Here is a 20,042-nt window from a genome sequence, read left to right as displayed (position 1 = left end):
TTGTGATCCTTCTGCAATGCAAAATTCATGCAACCAAAAAAAAAAGAGAACAAAAGCTAATCGAGAGTCCAATCTCCTCTTTCTTGTCAATGAAGTAGAATTGTACTACCATACTATCATTACCCCAGAAGAAAACTCACTAACATCCAACGGGATGCATCCTAAGTAAAATTTTAGCAAATTTCAAAATAGACAAGGCATAATATCTAATATCTGCAGAACAATAACAAGTAGAGGAAAATGATGAAGTTGGCCAGGTCAAGATTCCAAGATTTGCTTACATTGCAATGGTTTTACCAATATCCCAAATCCAAATACCATAGGCAGTACTTGCCAGTTGCCATTACTTTTGTATCATTAAAAACAGTAAGGAAATAACACTATCATCACCATTGGAATTGGACACCACTTCTTATGGACATGAGAGCAACAACAAGTGTTTAACACGCACAAATTGAAAGCCAGGTCTGAGCTCGAACCGATTTCTGATATTTAGAGGCTCCCACCCCTTAGTGCAAGCACTAGATGAAGGACAGAACCACCTTCAATGTTGTACTCTTTAGCTGTTTTGTCATCTCCAAGTTGCTTGCCAGCATAAATAAGCCTGCCACAGTTGTAAAACTAGTCAATGAAATGACATTGAACAACAACCACTTAAAAATTGCCAATATTCAACTGTACTCACTATAGATAACTCTAGTTCGGCTGCTCAACTAAAATTTTACTGTTCCAGTTCAATCAAGTATAACAATATATATATATATACCTTTGCTGCACTGGAGGAATGCCCTCTTTCTCCTCAACTCTTTCCTTGATCCGGTCAATGGTATCAGTTGGTTCAATATCAATTTCAATTTCTTTCCCGGTAAGAGTCTTCACCTTAATCATAGTTCCTCCCCTCAACCTCAAAACAAGGTGGAGAGTTGACTCTTTTTGGATATTATAATCTGCAAGAGTTCGACCATCTTCCAATTGCTTACCAGCAAAAATCAGTCTCTGCTGATCAGGAGGGATGCCTTCCTTATCCTGAAAAGAAAACATATATGAGTTACCATGCAATTTCATAACAAAAAAGAAAGGTCCACCCTTGGATTCATAAGAAGGATAAGCAAAGAAAACTGAGAAAATTGCAAGGAAAAACTGCATGTGAAGAAGCTAACATGTATGAAATGCAATTCTGTCATTAAATTGCTACTGATCTGTCTTAGGTGATAAATTCTTATTCACCATCAAACTACAGAATCAGTCTACAGCGTTGAATGATGAAAATATATTCTTTGAAGAACTTTGGGTCTTGTAGCCCCTATTTATTCTATTTGCCAGCTAGAGCCACAATTACTATGGTGACAGAATAATTGATGAATACCATACTTTATGATTGAAAATTGTGTACCAACTATGCACAAAGAATTGTCATGTAACAGAACCAATGTCATAATGGTTTAGTCATTAAAGTACAATTAAAGGTGCTTCGGAAACAAGAAAATGCTTCATACAGGAAAACTAAAGTTTTATGTATCCATGCTGAATAAAGCACTCAATTATTCACTTCTTAGAAATCAGTAAAGCAGAGGGTAAAGACGAAAGAACAAACAATAGTATAAACTTCCAAAATTGGACATCTAGAATCCTATAACCTTCCGACATTGAATATCTAGAATCATATCCTTCATAGTCGCTTCATACATTAATCTCAAGAACCTCAATAGTACCACTCTTTTCTAAACTTAATATTTTCTAACTGCACAACAAATCTATCCCGTATAGAATCATTGGTCTAATAACTATTTTACATATCTGCTTTCCGATTCTAGAGGTAGTGCAGATAAAATCTACGAAAAACTTCTCCTAGCCAATGAACCCCATCATCTACCATATACACCTCTCTGTAATTGACTGAGACCAGAGAAAAAGTTTATAACTTCCATGCAAACCTTTAAACCATAAATATTCACCATCACTCTACTCCACTACTATCATTAATTTAGGCAATACCATATGAAAATATCATACACCATGGAAAATCATGCCAGTTCATCCAAATTCAAGATGAACAGTTAAGGAGGCATCGACAAAAACCGAGTCCTAATATCAAAATCAAATCTTTACTCCGTAACAAAAAGAAAAAATATACTATCTTTCCCAGATTATCATCATCAATAGTCGTGTTGACCTGTTCTTATATCCTCACAGATTCATCTATATGTTCATACTTCCTAAGCCTAATACAGCAACCCAATTTTACAAGATGCTATAACTCTACTCAGATATTCAGTGAAATTCTAGATTTTGCTTCAGATAAAACAAATACCAATCAAAATTAAAAATTGAAAATTGAAAAGAGGGAGGGAGAGAGAGAGAGAGAGAAACCCGACCTGGATCTTGGCTTTGACATTGTCGATGGTGTCGCTGCTCTCAACTTCGAGGGTGATGGTCTTCCCGGTTAGGGTTTTCACGAAAATCTGCATCTTTTTTTTTTTTCGTTGCGTTCGGTCTCAGAGAGAGAGAGAGAGAGAGAGAGAGAGCAAATAGTAGAGAGAATTTTGCTGGGACCCTTTTATATTATTCTCCGTTGGGAGAAACAAAACCTTAACGGGCCAAAGCCCAAGAACACGAACATAAACATAATCTGATTCCTAAATGATTATGAGAATGTATTGGGTGTTAAAATTCTCTTTGTGTTGATAAAATTATGTGAATTCATAATAGTTTATTTATTTTTACACACGTTCTAAGTAAGAGCAATTCTCCATATTTTAATTTTTCTCTATTTTTTTTTTTTTAAATAAGCATTGATAGATTTCCTATACCTATTCCTATTTCAGGATAGTAATGAAAGAGAAAACAAAATTTCCTAAATTTACAGCAATCTTTAAAATTTTAGGAAAGAATGAGAAATCTATAAAATAGGGAATCTATTGAAGTTGGAGCAGAAAAATTATGGAGATTTTGATCTTTGCTTCTCTACAATACAGAAATTATAGAGAAGTTGTTGGAATTACTCTAAATACATAAATTTATTTATGTCTAGTTTGCGTTTGGGAAGTGCTAAAGTAGGGCTACATAAGGGTCGGGCCCGACCCTCAATCTGCTGAGTCCGGAATTGAACCCGAAGTTTTCGGGCTGAGCCCAAATCAGCTTACTTCGTTGTCGGGACAGGAGAGAACCCGAACTAAAAATTTTTGGGTCGGTTTCTCGGGTTTTTATCCATGCAGATCCATTGATTCCATTATCTTCTCGGCTACCTGGTTAAGGTTGCATGGTTGATCTTTTGGGGCGATTAAGGCTGCACGGTTGATCTAATGGGGAAGAATAAGCAGAAGAGGAGGAACATTAGCGTCTAGCCTTGTTGATCTTATGGGAATCAGATTACCCATAAAGGTTCCCTCAACAGAATTCCATCGCAAACGCATCGGCAAAACCCTAAATGGTGACCTCCTCTTCCTTCGAAGTAGACACTGCTTACTGGGACTTCAACGCCTGCACCGAGCTTCTACGATTCAAGTCATGCACCTCTCCCAATCACGACCTTGGGAATTGGAATAGAGGCTGGAATGGGATTGGAAATTTCAGATAGAAGAGATTCAAAGAGATTGGGGTTTCGAACTTCTACACGAATTGGTGAAGGCTGGGATTGGGATTGGGGTTGCTGGGATTTGATGAACTGGGTTTAGATTTTAGGGTTCTTAATTTCTTTGAATAACATAAAGAGTGAGGTTAAAAATCAGGGATTTTTTTTTTAAGGTTTGATTCTAAACGACTCGTTTTTGGGCTGAAAAAGGGTTAGAAAATCTCGGTGATCACCCAAGGTAGAACTATAGGCTTATAGGCAACCTATCATAGTGGAATATTATATTTTCGAGTTTGTTAGGTTTTTTGATTAGCCAATTTCGTGAATCAGGACTGGCCTACCTTTTTTCTAAATCGGTATGGTTCTCCTCTCATTTTTGTAAAAAAAACCTAGTCCGAACCGGTCAATCCAGATCAATATGGTCCGGTTTTTTTGGTTTTTAAGTTTTCGGGTTAAAATGCCCAGCCCTTGGTCAAATGATATTTGTATTTGCAAGCAGTGGTGGATCCACATTGTAGACTATCTAGGCTGTAGCCCAACCCAAAATTATGCAGATATTATATAGCATATGTGACTACCTTTTCACGAAATCAACTGTTGTTCAGTTGGCTAAGTTGGTATATCTTTAACGTTTCTCTAACGGGTTCAAACCCCCACTTGCACATTGTTTTTGTGTTTTCTGCCTCTTTCCTGTTTTTCTTTTTTCTCACCCATTTTCTTCTCCATTCTTCTTTGCTTACAATATTTTCTTCTCTTGTTTCTTTTGCTCTTTCCCCTATTTTTTTATCCCTTCCTTCTTCTTGGTTACAATTTTCTTCCATTGTTTTGTAAATTTTCTCTAAGTGTTTCTTTAGATGAAAAAAAAAAAAAAAAAATCTTGTTTGATTCTTATGTCTCAAAAATTTTAGAAACATTATTGATCAAAAAAAATTCTCATAAGCAATCTTAGATTAGCCCACCCCATTTTTGTATCCTAGATCCGCCACTGTTTGCAAGTCCTCATCATGGATGAGCCAGTTTCTCCAGACTCTCGTGGTGCTCATAGTATGGGTAACTGCCCTAACTTTGTACGATTCCAGCCAATTTCTTGCCAGTGTCGATACAAAACCTACTTGTACTGGTATGCCATTTTAGTGTTTTACAAGTGTGGCATGGTAACGAACCCAAGTACGGTCGATTTGAGCTCCGAGGCGAATATGAGAGTTGGGAGGGCCTAATGTTTACTTAATTGGGTGCCCGATCCAGCCCAATTATTAAAGGGTATGCTCGACGCCCCTAGCACGGTTAGAAACCCGAAACCTACTGCAAACGGGCCAACCCATTTGACACGTCTACTTCAGCCTTGGTGAGGCACCTTGTTAGGACCCAAAGTGAGTCCAATCCAACTAAATCCATAAGGAAGCTCAACATCATGGCATTAAACACTAGCGACGACGAAGCTATTCGCCTATTCCAATGAAATTTATGACCAAAATGAAAGCTGTTGCAATAAGATTCAGGCCAACAAAATTAACTTTGGAAATATGACACCTCCTTTACTTAGGGATGGCAATGGGGCGGGTTGGGGATGGGGATCACAATACCATCCCCATCCCCGGGGTCATTTTCCACCCTCATCCCCGCCCCAATCCCCAATAAAAATATACTGGGGATTCCCCGTCCCCATCCCCACTGGGGACTAAGCCTCCAAACCCGCTCCAAATCCCCAATAAGAATTTAATAAATAAAATAATTTTTTTCTCATATTGTCTTTTTTAAAATCAAAATCTACAACAAATAAAATTAAAACATGATTAAATTCATAAATCATAATTCAGTGAGTGCAAAAGTAAAAAAAAAAACTATTAAAGTAAATGTGTAGCCATTAAAGTAAAGTAATAAATGTATATATTTGTGATTTATATAATAAAAAATAAATTTTTATATATATATATATATATATATATTATTGGGGCGGGTTTGGGGATGGGGATCACAATACCATCCCCGCCCCATCCCCAATCTTAGATAGTGGGAATTGGGGATCCCCATCCCCATTCCCCATTTGTCCCCGAATTCTCCCCCCATTAGGGGCGGGTATCCAATGAAGCTCCGCCCCGCTGGGGATTTTTGTCATCCCTACCTTTACTACTACAAATAACTATGAAATGCTTTTTCTTTTTGTTTCAGTTCCCCACACGTCATGGTTTCGTCATCCAAAATCTTCACAGTTTTAAGTGCAACATTTAATTTCATATTTAATAGGTCTACCTTCCTGAGCCTAATTCCATGGAGAAAGAGATAAATGCACTCCTTTATTTAGGCTGAGGGAAATAAATATTTTTCCCTTAAATACAGTATTCAATTTCACACTGCACCTTTCTATCCTTCTCCACGCAAGGCTCATTAATACGAGGCAAGTACATCCCAAAAGCTCCACAAGTAGACGATCAAACAAATCCACATCGTTTCAATCTATGCGTTTCGATTAATATAATATTAGCTTGATTGCGAACTTGTAAAATAGACGATTCATATTGTACAATGATTTTGTGTGATAAACTTATTAGTTTCGAGTTATTACGTTGGGATCACTATTGTTGAGAACGTACATTATGTATTTGATTCTTTTCAATAGCGTATGTAATCTTCATGCACCGTCCACACAAGTCTCATTGCTACTTGGTTATTTTTATTAATACGAGGCATGTACATCAAAGCACGACAGACACACCAATCACTTTCACTTCAACGTTTTAGACTCGAGACACTAAATTTGTTCATTTCGTTAGAAGTAACTTGCTGAGATGAAACAATTTCACATTCGTTTAATTATGGATACAACAAAATTTTAGAAAACAGTCCATTCAGATTATACGATTACATATATTAACCGGATCATCAATCAAATAGTTCCGTATTACATTGTGATCGTCCCCGTGTCGAAAACCCGAGGTACGCTCCACCATATCTAACAATGTACATGTTTTAAAGTCTTTCAACTTCTCAAGTAAGAGGGACAAGCAAGCAGAGTTATGGCCACTTAAAGAGTGCAATGTATGTCTACCAGCATTTCATTGCATTTAATGGTATCATTACTTGCATGCCTTCCATTCTTTGAATTCCTCCCCTAACATATTAAATAGCGCCAAATATTAATTGAAGCAATCAATCTAATTAAGCTAACGAACTAATCAAACTTAAACTAATAAGCATTGACTAATTGAGATTATCAATGTGTAAGTACCATGAGCACCGTGAAGCTCGAAAGGGGGCCGGTCATGTCATAACTCAGAACTCAGAACTCAGAACTCAGAATTGAAGCATCGGGATTGTCCATCTTATATATTAGACATATTGATGTGGTCAACGGAAACAAGTAAAGATTAATAGTTGATATGGTTGATATCAATGGTTCTGTTTTTTTATTTATTTATTATTATCATTATATTAACTTACAAATAAGAGGTTTATGTCATTATATTAAATGATACTAGACCGATTGTTATCCTTTTAGTGTTGATTTATCAAAATTTTCTTATTTAATTTTTTCTACAAATAGATTTTAATTTATAGTCTTGAAACGGAATATTGTACAAGTAGCTGGAAATCGCAACTTCTCTAAATACCATGTTGGGACAACATCTTGTTATATTTCTAGTATGACTACCAGAATCTCTAAACGCATACATGTATATGTTAAAAATATGATTTAGAATATAGTGTTATTCAACGATCGATGTCACAAATATGTCATATTAACACTTCAACCAGTAAAGTTCATTCTCGGTACAAATTATATATACAATGAAATGTACATAAATGGTATTTTTAACATTTTCCCTACCATGATGATTTGCAAGTTTGCAACTTGTGTTGATCATTTGTAACTATACTTTCTTTCTTGAGAGTTTGGTGCTTTTACATACTCAAGACCATAGTATATTAGTTTTCAATCTGGATTCAAAAGAAGGCGCTAGCAATGATCACAACCATATAACAAACAAAAAAAATCGGTCAACAACATTCTTTATTTTTCAAAATGCAATTAATTTCAGTATTTGACTATTGAATACCCCCACAGAGCAATTATAAGAGGCATTAAGTTGGATGTATATCTTTGTAACAAAAAGGTGGATGTATATCCAACCAAAAAAGTTTGACTATGAATTTAATTTCTACATACCATTCTCTTTTTCGTTTTTTTTTTCTCTTTTGGTATGGCAAAGGAAGCATGTAGTAGTTATCATCTCCATCTATAGTCATCTCATACTCTCGATCTCATGGACATGGTTTGGTCATCTCAAGGCAAAGGAGCTTCCTCATATTAAATGTTGGCATCGAAAATTGCATGGTTCATCTTTAATACTCGTGCGACTTCTTTGCCCAAAATGAATAGTAATCATATCAACACCATATGGTAATGCTATGCATTAATAAGTATATAAGTTTTCAGACCAAAAAAGAGTATGTATGTATAAGTTTCAATATTCAACTAGGTTCTTCTATGTAATTTTCATGCTTGTACAATTCTATATTTTATAACTCCATTAACTTAATTAATTATCTCCAACAGTGTCGGAAGGTCATGATTGACGTCCAAACTAACCGATATCAACAGTGACAATCAGTTTTGAGTTAATGTAGGTACGTAGTTCCCAATTACTCCATTTTTAAATGCCTATCCTAAGTACTAACTCCATATCAGAGAGCTGAGTTGAGTTACTCAGATCAAATATACCTAAAGCTTCGCATTAAAATTGGGCTTGCTATCTCTATTTTGCTATGACTGTGGAATATGGCAATACGCTCTTCTAAACCCCTCTCGCATCCAATTAAGAGTTTTAACCTTATCTCAAATTTTCCAAAATAGTAGCAGAGCCTTCTGAATTTTAGTGGTAGCTGGATTTGTGAAAAACCTTCCAAATACCAAATAAATAAAATAAAATAAAAAAAGCAATCTAGGGTTTATTCTTGCTTGTCTTGTCCTTTGAATTTGTGAAAAACCTTCCAAATATAGAAATATAATTAGTATATGTTGCGAGGGAAGGTACCCCCATTCAAATTTAGCTTTGCTATCGACGTGTCAAGGCTTTATGCTCACTCCTCTTCACAATGCCAAAAGCACCTTGTAACTAAATGTAAACACATGCTTCTGCTTCTTCGTCCAGTACCATTTCATTGAAGAGACTATTAGTGGCCTGGAGAGGATTGTATGCACCGACAGTGCAAGTGCACTATCAATTATTTTAATCTCTAAAAAAATAACAGTCACTCATCTAATCCACTCCTTTATATATTTTAATATAAAAAAAATTACATCCATTCATATTGCAAGTACCCATGCACTGACGGTGCATGGAATACACTCCCCTAGTATAAGGAAAATGCTAAGAAACGAATATATATATATACAGATCCTATCCAGAGCGGAGCTCCGCTTTGAAAATTTACGTGTGAAGTTCGAGTTTTGGGTCACTTTTCGGTCGCATATCTACATCTCGACTGTTCAGTTTTTAGGTACTAGTGTATAGATCGTCTCTGCAAATTTTCAGCCAAAATGATGATCGTTAAGGCATTGATAACTGCCTTAAAGCTAGTACGGTTCAGGTTGACAGATTCAGTTCGTCCATTGGTTTACAAGAGTTAGATACCTTAACGATCATCATTTTGGCTGAAAATTTGCAGAGATAATCTATACACTAGTACCTAAAAACTGAACGGTCGAGATGTGGATATGTAACCGAAAAGCGACCCAAAACTCGAACTTCACACGTTAATTTCAAAGCGGAGCTCCGCTCTGGATAGGATCTGTATATATATATATATATATATATATATATATATATAGAGAGAGAGAGAGAGAGAGAGAGAGAGAGAGAGAGAGAGATAAAAAAAATCTCTTGCTATTTGGACCTTCTCTCAAAAATTTTGACATCAAATTTCCATCTTTACCCCCTTTCTTTAGCATATTCAACTCCATCTCCTATAATCACTCTCCAAAACATAAAAAATAAAAAGTCATTTACTGCATCAAACAACACAGTTTGACATTGAGCATTATACTGTATTACTGTTATCGGAAGTATCCACCTGTTTGTTATAGTTTAATGACTTTATACTTTTCAAATTTAGTTGCTATAGTTTAATGAATAGGTGGATACTTCCGATAACAGTAATACAGTATAATGCTCAATGTCAAACTGTGTTGTTTGATGCAGTAAATGACTTTTTATTTTTTTGTTTTGGAGAGTGATTATAGGAGATGGAGTTGAATAGGCATAAACTCAGAATTCAAATACGGAATACCTACCACCATGATGTGATTGAGTCAAATAAGAATTTTTTATTACATTTGATGTTGTGTTCACTTGCATCTCAAATTACATTCGATGAAATTATTTCTTCATTCTCTCATCCATTTTAGATTAGTAAATGAGTTAGAAAGAAAATTACGCAATCTCATGCACTAATCGACTCACTTTTTACTTTTTAGATAACTATTTAGATGATTTCATTATAAGTGTTTATTTTTGTAGACTAAAGGGTATTTTGGAAAATTTATATTTTTGTGAAGCCTGAACTTGACTTTATAGTATAGATAGATAGATAGACAGACAGACAGATAGATGAAAAAGTCAAAGTCATCAAAAATACCAATCAGTTGGATAATAAGATAAGAATTAGAAACTATTTGTTTTTCTATGCAATAATATAATTTTTATTAAATTATAAACGACAGTTACAACCGTTAAGATGGACATCCTGATCATCTACCGGAGCTAAAGTTTACCGAATATGGTTAATATGAAATCCTAAGGAAGAATAAACCATAAATTGTGGAAATGGTTGTTCAAATGACAACAATTAAGCTCACTTCTTGGGGAAAAAAAAAAACAATTAAGCTCACTGATGTAGATTATCCTTGTTTTAGAAAACCAAGCTGCTGAATAAGCTTGAGACGCCCTCGACAGTCGACACGGTCGACGTCCAGCCCATATCGTAGACCTCTTCCTTAATTCCAGACTTGCAAAGTCATGATGGCTAGAGTTTGAGAGGAGTCGGAACCCCATCGCATGCATAAGTAACTTTGACAGGGTACAAATGAATTAAAACAAGAATTTTTTTTTTTTTTTTTTCAAACATATTAATTAAAAGGCCTAATGAGGAGCCTAATAGTTTTCCTCTAAAGCATTAAATGCTACCATAACTTTAGGTGCCTCCTCTCCTTGAATTCTCCTCCCAACCCCTCTCCCACAACCCCATCAATTAATAGCCCAAGACATTCAATGAAGCAATTAATCATAAATTTAATTAGATTTATTATCAACCTAATTCAAATTTCAAACTTAATTTTAATAAATAGATAATAATAACAAATCCAAAAATCCAATTCTGATTCTTGTAAATATTATATAACGGGCTATATATATAGGGGGACAAAATACCATATATAGCTCACCTCTATATAACCTCAAAACGACTCCTCCTTTCTCTCCCTCTTCCATCCCTCCCTCCCTCTTAAAAACTTGAGCTTTGTGAAAACCCAGTAATGGCTGCTGAGGTTAGCTCTCTGTTTCGTGTCCTCAGTGGGTACAACGATGATCAACAACATCTGGGCATGGGTAGTGAATCCAGTGGTGAGAAATCAACGGCTCTGATTACAAGAGACTTGCTTGGTGGTGGGTCTTCTTCTTCTTCCAAGCTTTCAAACGAGTCCCAGGAACTCGACCTCGATTTACAGGTCCCTAATGGCTACGAAAAGCGCCTAGACTTGAAGGTTGGTGAATTTTCTCATCTGGGTTTCTTTCTTTTTATGGGAATTAATCAAACCCAGAAAATAATTTTCCGTTATTGTTGTGTTGTTCTGCTCTTGCTTTGAATTGGGTCTGTTTCTGTTCTTGATGGTTTTATTTCTTTTTGGCTGTGTCTGGTTTCTGTTTTCTTTTACTTAATTACTTGTTTTGGAATTTTGTGTTCTATGTTGCTTTGTGCTTGTTTGCTGACAAAGAGGGTAACAGAGTTTGCAACTTTCTTTTGGTCCATTGCTTTGATTCTCATGAACTTGGAAAAATACATGTTCTTGCTCAATCAATCATATCTTTTACTGGGCACTATAGCTTTTATTCAATAAAAAAGTATTTTTATTTTTACTTTTTTGATGTTTATGAATATCCTTGAAATGAGCAATCTGTTTCTAATCATTTATTGGAGATTGTTTTAGAGACTTAATATTTTAAAGGGTGTAATTAATAGTTGGAGGATATATCTGCATATAAAAAGCAATTCATTTAGACTCAAGTTCTTCAATGCTCTGCTAGTTCTAATCCCATAGCACATTCTTTGAAAGCTCCTCTTCATATCATCAATGAATTAATTGTAAAACAATCCATTTCTGTTTTGATGTATTTATTTCTGTATTTAATTGGATTGCATTACTAAATTGTTGCAGTCAGGGAAAGTGTATCTTCAAAGGTCCAGTGCTGTTTCAGTCCCAGATCATCAAAGCCACACCAATCCCACAGTTTCAAAGATGCAAGACTTGAACTTTCCGCCATCACCATCCTCGAAAACCCCGTTGAATCTCTTTGATGATACGAGTGCTAGCCTTGAATTGAAGCTAGTATCCTCATCCTCGTCGCCGCCACCTCCGCAGCCCTCTTCTTGCAATTTCCAGAGTCTGTGCACTTTGGACAAAGTAAAGTCTGCACTCGAAAGGGCCGAGAGAGAACCTATCAAGAAGCGTGCTACTTCTTTGTGGAAGTCTTCATTGTCATCCTCACCGTCTTACTCATCGTCATCGTCTTCCATCAAGGAAACTCAGGAGGAGGACAGTGAATTTTCATCTCCATTTGCAGCAGGGTGTCCTGGCTGCTTGTCATATGTACTCATAATGAGAAATAACCCGAAATGCCCTAGGTGCAATTCGCTGATTCCATTGCCAATGACAAAGAAAGCTCGGATTGATCTCAACAGAACAAACTGAGAGGAAGGCGATTGTTTATGCTTCACATCATTTTTGTATATGATATCTACAATATATTAGTCTTTTCCTTGAAGAATAGATCAGCTGGTAGTTTGTTATAGAAGAAGAGTTCATGTACATTCAGAAAGGGTTGGTTGTTTTTTCTAGTAAGATTTATGGAACTTCTAGTAGCTTATGCCTTTGTAACTAAATGGATGCCAATCTACTAGCTTTCCTTGAAGTCTCAAATTTTGAAAGATTTGCATGTTACAAATGGGTTGACACAAAATTGGGAAACAAATCTAACGTTGCTTAGGTGACAAGAAATTGGCAAAGTACATGCTCGAATTTCAACAGAACTTGGCTTGGCACTATAATTTGTCTAATCAAAATTCGATTTCAAATTTCTTAAAGATAGCTCAACTGTGTTGAATGCTTTGCATTCAAATGACATTAATCTTCTGAGAGATGGATTGCTATTGAAGTTTCAATCTTACACTGCAGAACTTGATCTTGAAGCTATAGGAAGAAGGTATAGGCTATAATGGCACATAATGTCATATGCTGAGGTGATGTAAATGCACTTCAATTCCTGAAAAACTTAAGTCTCTTTTAATGAACAACCCAGGTTGCAGCTGTCACTTCCGGAAGAAAAATATCGTGCACTTTCACCTACCCCATTTCCAATTTTCCCATTCCTGCACCTATATATTTGCATTTTTTTTTTGTACCTTTTAGATTCTTGGTTGATCTTGTTTCTTCAAGTTCAAGAAATCGACTGGAAAAAGATCCATAGCTCCAACGTGCATTTGCATCAACAAAAATGAACGGCTAGATAACATCAAGTGTCTTTTTTGGTTATTAAAAAAAAATGTTTGCTACAAATATCAAGGGCTGAGATCACGATCACTTACATTGTCTGTGCATAGAAGAGTTTTCGCTCTCCTGCCAATGAGCTGTGGTCTGTTGGTAAATTATAATTCCAACACTATAAAAGTCATGGGTTCGATTCTCACTGACATATGTAAGGGTGGGGTGAACTAAGAGTATTCACCACGGCAACTATAAAAATACCAACTCTTATCGAGTAATTTCGACATCTTCAAGGGTTTGAAGTCAAGATTACCACCCATAATGCACACATGTTTTGACCCTTCATTTTGGCCAACATATCTACTCATTCATTTTCTTTTAATTTTGAGTCCCTTCCCAAAGCAAAATTAAGTCCCCATTAGTTCCTCACCTACTGTTGCGTCCCTCAGTAAGCTAGTACTGAGCATCATTTATCCAGAAAAAATAACACACACTGGAGCAAACTTTGCTCCAAAATTGATTAAGGGGTACGTAGGAGAGGTACAAAATTCAGATTAGGCCTATAAATGCTCATGGTAGGCATTGATGCCTCATTAAATATATGCATCCTCTTCCTGACTACCTTATAAATATATATTCTGATGAATTTTTAAAATTTTTGGATATGAATTAATTTACAATAAAGAGTTCTGCCTAATTAAGGAAACCCATTAACCACAGATTGTGACTTGTATCCATGCATCTTGAACTTTATGTGGGGGTTTCATTTTTTCAATGTAGTAGCCAACCTATTCATTAACTCCCATGAATAAGACATTGGTGGGTTGTGATTATAATGAGGAGGATGGTGACGTGAAAGAAATATATTTATAAAAGAAAAAGAAAAAAAGAAAAAAAGAAATGTAGTTGTACCCTATAAATGTTTGAAAATAGCATTCAACTAGAATTTGTCAAACTGATCATGAGTTTAATGGTTCCTGCATGAAGCTAATTATGGGCATTTAGTAGACCAATTCATTAATATACCTAACATACATTAAATGGTGAATTTAATTTCATCATCCTCCTAAAAGTTTTTGCCTACCTACCTTCTTATTAATTTTCTTCTGTTTTTTTTGTTCTTACAATTTATTTATTTATTGGAGATTTTATTTTCTACTGTGATCTCAGCCTACCTCATTCTTCCCCCTCCCCTCAATAATTCCAGAAAGCTGACAATTAATGTTGAAACCCAATCCCATTACACTATATTGGCATTACATCTAAATGCAAACACAAACTGTCTTGGATCTATATGTGCATTTCAGACATGTACTTCACATCTAGTTGACTAGTTCTTTGTAGGGTTAGAGTCTTAGCCTCTCTTGTTTGTAGGTGGCAATAAGAAAGGCCTACATCTGAGCCCCTAACCTTGGACCCTTGATGTTGTTATGTCACTTACAAATTGCAAGTTATTAGTATCCCCGCTTAGTTATAATATTACGCTATAACATTACGGGGGGTGTATTGTATTTGGATTTGTGCAGACTTTTTTTAAATAACAGACTTTGTGAAAAGTCCACAGACTCTTTAAAAAGTTGATAGACTGTTATGGATTTCTTAAAACCATTGATTTTAGCAACAAACTTTTATTGATTCATGAAAATCTATATACTTTATTATGAATGACTTTTACAGATTTTCTAGGATGTACAAAATATAAAAAAAACAAAAAAAACAAAAACAAAAACAAAAACAAAAACAAAAACAAAAACAAAAACAAAAAATAAAACAAATGCAGCCCAAACACAAAACAAAATAATAACTTGTTGTCTCTTCAATGCTCCAGTATCTTCTAATAGAAATTGACTCAAATAAATAATTGTTAGTCTGTCTAGCGAGTTTGTTCTCATTCCTAATCTCCCAACAACATAAATATACAATATAGATCACTTGATGTTTATGGTTAATTATTCTCATCAATTTTATTTTCGCCGATTAACATATATTGTAGCAATATTGGTCAATGTCTTGATCTATAATCAATCAATTGAAATTCAATTGTTCAACCTTTTTTTGAACCATAATATAAATTCAAATTAATGAGAATAATTAATTCATAAAATAAAATTTAGTATGGTTCAAGGTCCACAATATTTGAGTTTTAGGGTTTCATAAATCATTTTTATTGCTATTAGGGTTCGAAGTATCACAATTGAAAAAAAAAAAAAAAATCACATTCAACAACTACAATGAACATGTTGGGTATCAAAAAAAGTTGATATCATAAAAGATTAGAGAAAAGACAAAAAATTAAGAAAGAGAGATGATGAAGGACAAACTTCTTCGTGCGTAGAGAGAAGAACTTTGATAGACCTTTTTTTTTTTTTTTGGAAGAGGAAACTTCGATAGACTTTTTGAAATCTTTGGTCTGGAGGCTGGAAAATTATTGGAGTTTGGTATGTATAGTTAACACTACAAAGTCCATGATTATCCATGATTTTTTAATTCCATAAGTATGAATGATATTTTGAATACCTCTGTACTTTTATTCATTTTTAAAAGTCCTAATTGAATACCCCTAGATTTTGGTGGAATTCATGAAGTCTTTAAAAATCCTAATTGAATACTTCAATACTTTCATGGACTGTTAAAAGTCTATATTGAATACACCCAGACTTTTAAATTTCATAGATTTCTTTAAAAGTTCCACTAATTCCATATACAATATACCCCCTACATGTATAATTTAAATATTTGGTCGCGCATTATGAAATTTATATACTAATATCTATTTGACTTTTTTTATTTATTCTTCTTTGCATAAATAACTAAGATAAAGTCAAATAGATATGCAAAGATATCTATTTGACTTGATCTTAGTTACCAAACCCTAGCTGCATGAGCGATTGCGGCTCGAGTCTAGCTGCACGCGTTCGATCAATGCACCCGAACGCCGTCGTCCGTCGGCGTGAATCACCTTGAGCCTTGCACACTCCTTACGCGTTTTTCCTGCTTATGTGGTTGGGGTCTTCACCTGTGATGAACTTCAACCTGATTGTTTCGATCGGATCGGGATCGTGTTCTTTTTTGCTTTGTTGTCGGAGTAAATCTTGCATCAGATTAGAAGGAGCCTTTGGTGACTGTTCTTGGTGCGTTTTTTAGTGAGTACGTAGATCGGCAAATTTTGTCGACTTTGAGGTTTCGGGTGACCTTTGAGCAGCATATCAGTCTTGGTGCCCTTGTTGGTGGGCATTAGCTGAGCCCGTGGAAGTACTGGCAGCCGGAGATTGTGGTGGTGACGAGTTGGCAGGAGGTGCAGAGCCATCATCCTCCTGCTAGCATTGCCTCTGCCTGGGTCGGGGCTTGGGACTGGGCCTTTGGGCTTGGTCTCAGGTTTGGGCTGTTAGGGCCTGTAGTTTTTTAATTTGCTAATTTAGTTTTGGTCTATGCTTGTTCAAATGGCATGCTTAGTGTATAAAGTTAGGTAGAATAGATTGCCTACGGGGCGAAGTATTTTGTTATCATAGACTACTCTGAGCTACCATTGTCTAAATAGAGTAGTCTTCTTTGTAATATTCTTTGTCCATGATTCAGGGTCATATTTAATAGGGTAAAAATTAGAAATAGTACCTGAACTATACCTCTATCTTGTCAATGATACTTGAACTTTATTTTTTGTCATAACCAATACCTAAACTCCTCGAGTTCTTTTGAAGTGGTACCTAAGGCCACATTTGGTCATAAATCTAGTCAAAAATGACAAGTGAGGAGCATGTGTCTTATTTATCAAGGTCAAAGATGACAAATTGTACTAGTCATTAACTGTATCATGACCCAAGCCACTATCTTCTTCTTCTCAATCTTTTATCTATAAAGCAAAAACTCAAAATTCTTATCTCAAATCAAACAATTAATTAACCCAAAGACCAAACTTGTGCCTAATAAATGAGACACACGTGCCTTACATGCCATTTTTGGCTGGAGTGGTGAGCGAATGTGGCTTTAGGTATCACGTACTTCAAAAGAACTCGAAGAGTTCAGGTACTGGTTGTGATAAAAATTAAAGTTCAGGTACCATCGATAAGAGAGAGGTATAATTTAGGTATTATTTGTGATTTTTTCCCTATTTAATATAAACTCTTTATTTCAAAAAAAAAAATTATGAAATTTATATTTTATGTTAGGGAAAATTTCAGAAATAGTACCTGAAGTTTGGCCCACTATTAATTTCTGTACATGAAGTTCTAAAATATAAACTTTAGTACATCAAATTGCAAGCCCGACCCAATATATGTACACGACGTCAATAATGGTGTTAACCCTTATGTCATTATTCATTTGTCAAAGGGTAATTTAGTACTTTCAGTTTCCTCAATCTCTCACTCTCACACACTATCTGACTCTCTCCTCTCTCCTCTCTCTCTCTCTCTCTCTCTCTATGTACAGAGACCCATCCCTTTTCTCTCCTCCATGTCCACGACCACCATATCTCATCCACCTTCCAAACTCATCCCCTTTCTCTCTTCCATGGCCACGACCACCACATCTCCTCCACCTTCCAAATCCACACCCCATCCTCACCACCAATCACCGTTGGTCCACGACCCAAAATCTGCCACCAATTTTGCTGTCCCTCCTCGGGTCCTTCGACTGCGACTGCGAAGTAGAGACCGGGGATCCAACTTCGCTGCCAGTGTCGACTTGCACGTAGTAATCCTGAACGGGGATCTGATTCCGAGCTTGGCAAAGTAGACACCGGTCTCGGAAGGGTGGCCGTTGCCACCCAACTCCAGATCCACAGCTGATGAAGAAACAGAGAGGAGGTTCCGGCTGTGGCGCCGAGAGTCGTGGGCTTTTAACTCACAAAGTGACCACTGCCCGTGGCGGCCCTGGAACTTGTGACTCACCGGGAAGACCAAGTTGCCGGAAACATGTAGAATCAAAGAGACAAGTAGAAGAAATCCGAAAAGAACCGATCTTGATGTTGGTCCAGGATCCATATACAGAACCCTGATGGAATTCGATGCCAAGATTCGATTTTGAAGGGTGGATTGAAGCTTTTGGGGGAGTAGAAAGATGGGTTTTTTTTTTTGTAAAGTTGAGGGTGGCAAGATCTGTTTGGGATTGGAGTATAGGACCCAGAAGCAAGAAGGAGACTTTTCTTGGTTTTGGGAGAAAAACCCAGATGGGAAACAATACCTAACTTGGATTGGAGAAGATTGGAGATGAGGGTTTTGGGGGAAAGTTTGAGACCAAATAGGGGTGTGTTGAGGAGGAGGCGTGGTAGCTAGGGACAGGTGGTGAGGTTGGGGGTGGAGGCGTCGACGACAATGGTGGTGGTTATGAACAGAAGGGCTTGGGATTTAAGACGCAAAGCCAACGAAGTGAAGAGAGAGAGAGAGAGAGAGACCGTTTTACCCCTCAAAATATGACACGTGTCACACAAACTAACGACGTCATTGACGTTGTGTACATATACTGGGTCGGGTTTGCAATTTGATGTACCAAAATTTATATTTTAGAACTTCATGTACAAAAATTAATAGTGGACCAAACTTCAGGTACTATTTCTGAAACTTTCCCTTTATGTTAAATAATGTGAAAACGCGTATCAATTTAATGATTGAAAAATGTTATGTATGGGTATATATCGTAAAAGTGAGTATGATAGAATGCCTTCAAACGAGGAATGCTAGCTACCTTCCCCTTCTACCTTTCCCTTTGAACCTTTCCCACTTAACAAATGACATGTGGATTCCACTACCACTTTAAACTCAATATTTATTATATTGAATAACTAATTCTATTTTTTCCATGTCTGCCCTTCTAATAAATGTCTCACATTTTTTTTCTTTCTATATTTTAGTTTGACATTGTAAGATGTTTAATTTATTTTGCATTTCTTTTTTCTTAAATAATTTTGCATCTTTTAATTGTTATTTTGACAATATGGGTTGTGGTTTTTTTTTTTTAGCTTGCATTATTATTATCCAGTAAAACATCACTTCCAATACTCTTAATCGCCATCTAACTTTGCTGCCGAAACTTTCATCACCTATTTGAGTCCAAGTATCATCCCCTGATCTAAAATATGCAAGACTGGTTACAGAAAGAAACTCACTATTGTATCGTACTAGTACTTCATAATCATTAGGACACAAACATGGGTCAGCCGACAATTCAACCGAATAAATAGAAGCTCTTCCATCTGTGGTTTCTATGAGTGGTGGAAGAGTAATGGTATGCCCAGTGAAAGGGTTCAGTTAGCTCAATTTCTTAAAAAAAAACAACAATTTTTAAAATCTTTGTTCAATTTCATTTCCCCCGCCAAAGAAATGAAATTGAACGAAGATTAAAAAATGGGAATGGATTTCAGAGTGGATGCTAGAGAAAAAGAAAGAGATAAAAAAAAGATTTGATTGAACGAAGATTTAAAAAATGGGAATGGATTTCATAATGGATGCTAGAGAAATAGAAAGAGATAAAGAAAGATTTGAGAGAAAGGGAAGATAGGTATGGGGAAGTTTGACCTAGATGAACCCAGAAAGAAAAAAAACCACAACCCAGATTGTCAAAATAACAATTAAAAAATGCAAAATTATTTAAGAAAAAAGAAATGCAAAATAAATTAAACATCCTACAAAGTCAAAGTAAAATATAGAAAGAAAAAAATGTGAGACATTTATTAGAAGGGCAGACATGGAAAAAATAGAATTAGTTATTCAATGTAAT

At 35.8% G+C, this 20,042-nt stretch overlaps 2 protein-coding genes across 2 annotated transcripts; one reads left to right on the top strand and one right to left on the bottom strand.

Annotated features, from left to right (window-relative positions):
* Positions 1–231: 231 nt before the first annotated feature.
* Positions 232–2,522, bottom strand: LOC133728619 (ubiquitin-NEDD8-like protein RUB2). Its single transcript, XM_062156044.1, has 3 exons — positions 2,376–2,522; positions 767–1,026; positions 232–604 (listed from the first exon to the last, which is right to left on the bottom strand). The coding sequence occupies exons 1-3, from the start codon at positions 2,466–2,468 to the stop codon at positions 493–495; spliced, it is 465 nt and encodes a 154-aa protein (XP_062012028.1). The 5' UTR covers positions 2,469–2,522; the 3' UTR covers positions 232–492.
* Positions 2,523–11,002: 8,480 nt separating this feature from the next.
* Positions 11,003–12,764, top strand: LOC133732375 (uncharacterized). The gene is made up of 2 exons (XM_062159913.1): positions 11,003–11,330; positions 12,003–12,764. Exons 1-2 carry the CDS (start codon positions 11,103–11,105, stop codon positions 12,534–12,536), a joined length of 762 nt encoding a protein of 253 aa, XP_062015897.1. The 5' UTR covers positions 11,003–11,102; the 3' UTR covers positions 12,537–12,764.
* Positions 12,765–20,042: the final 7,278 nt, after the last annotated feature.

The sequence above is a fragment of the Rosa rugosa genome, chromosome 2, assembly GCF_958449725.1.
Source record: "Rosa rugosa chromosome 2, drRosRugo1.1, whole genome shotgun sequence".
Lineage (NCBI taxonomy): Eukaryota > Viridiplantae > Streptophyta > Magnoliopsida > Rosales > Rosaceae > Rosa > Rosa rugosa.
This window is presented reverse-complemented; position numbering and strand designations above follow the sequence as displayed.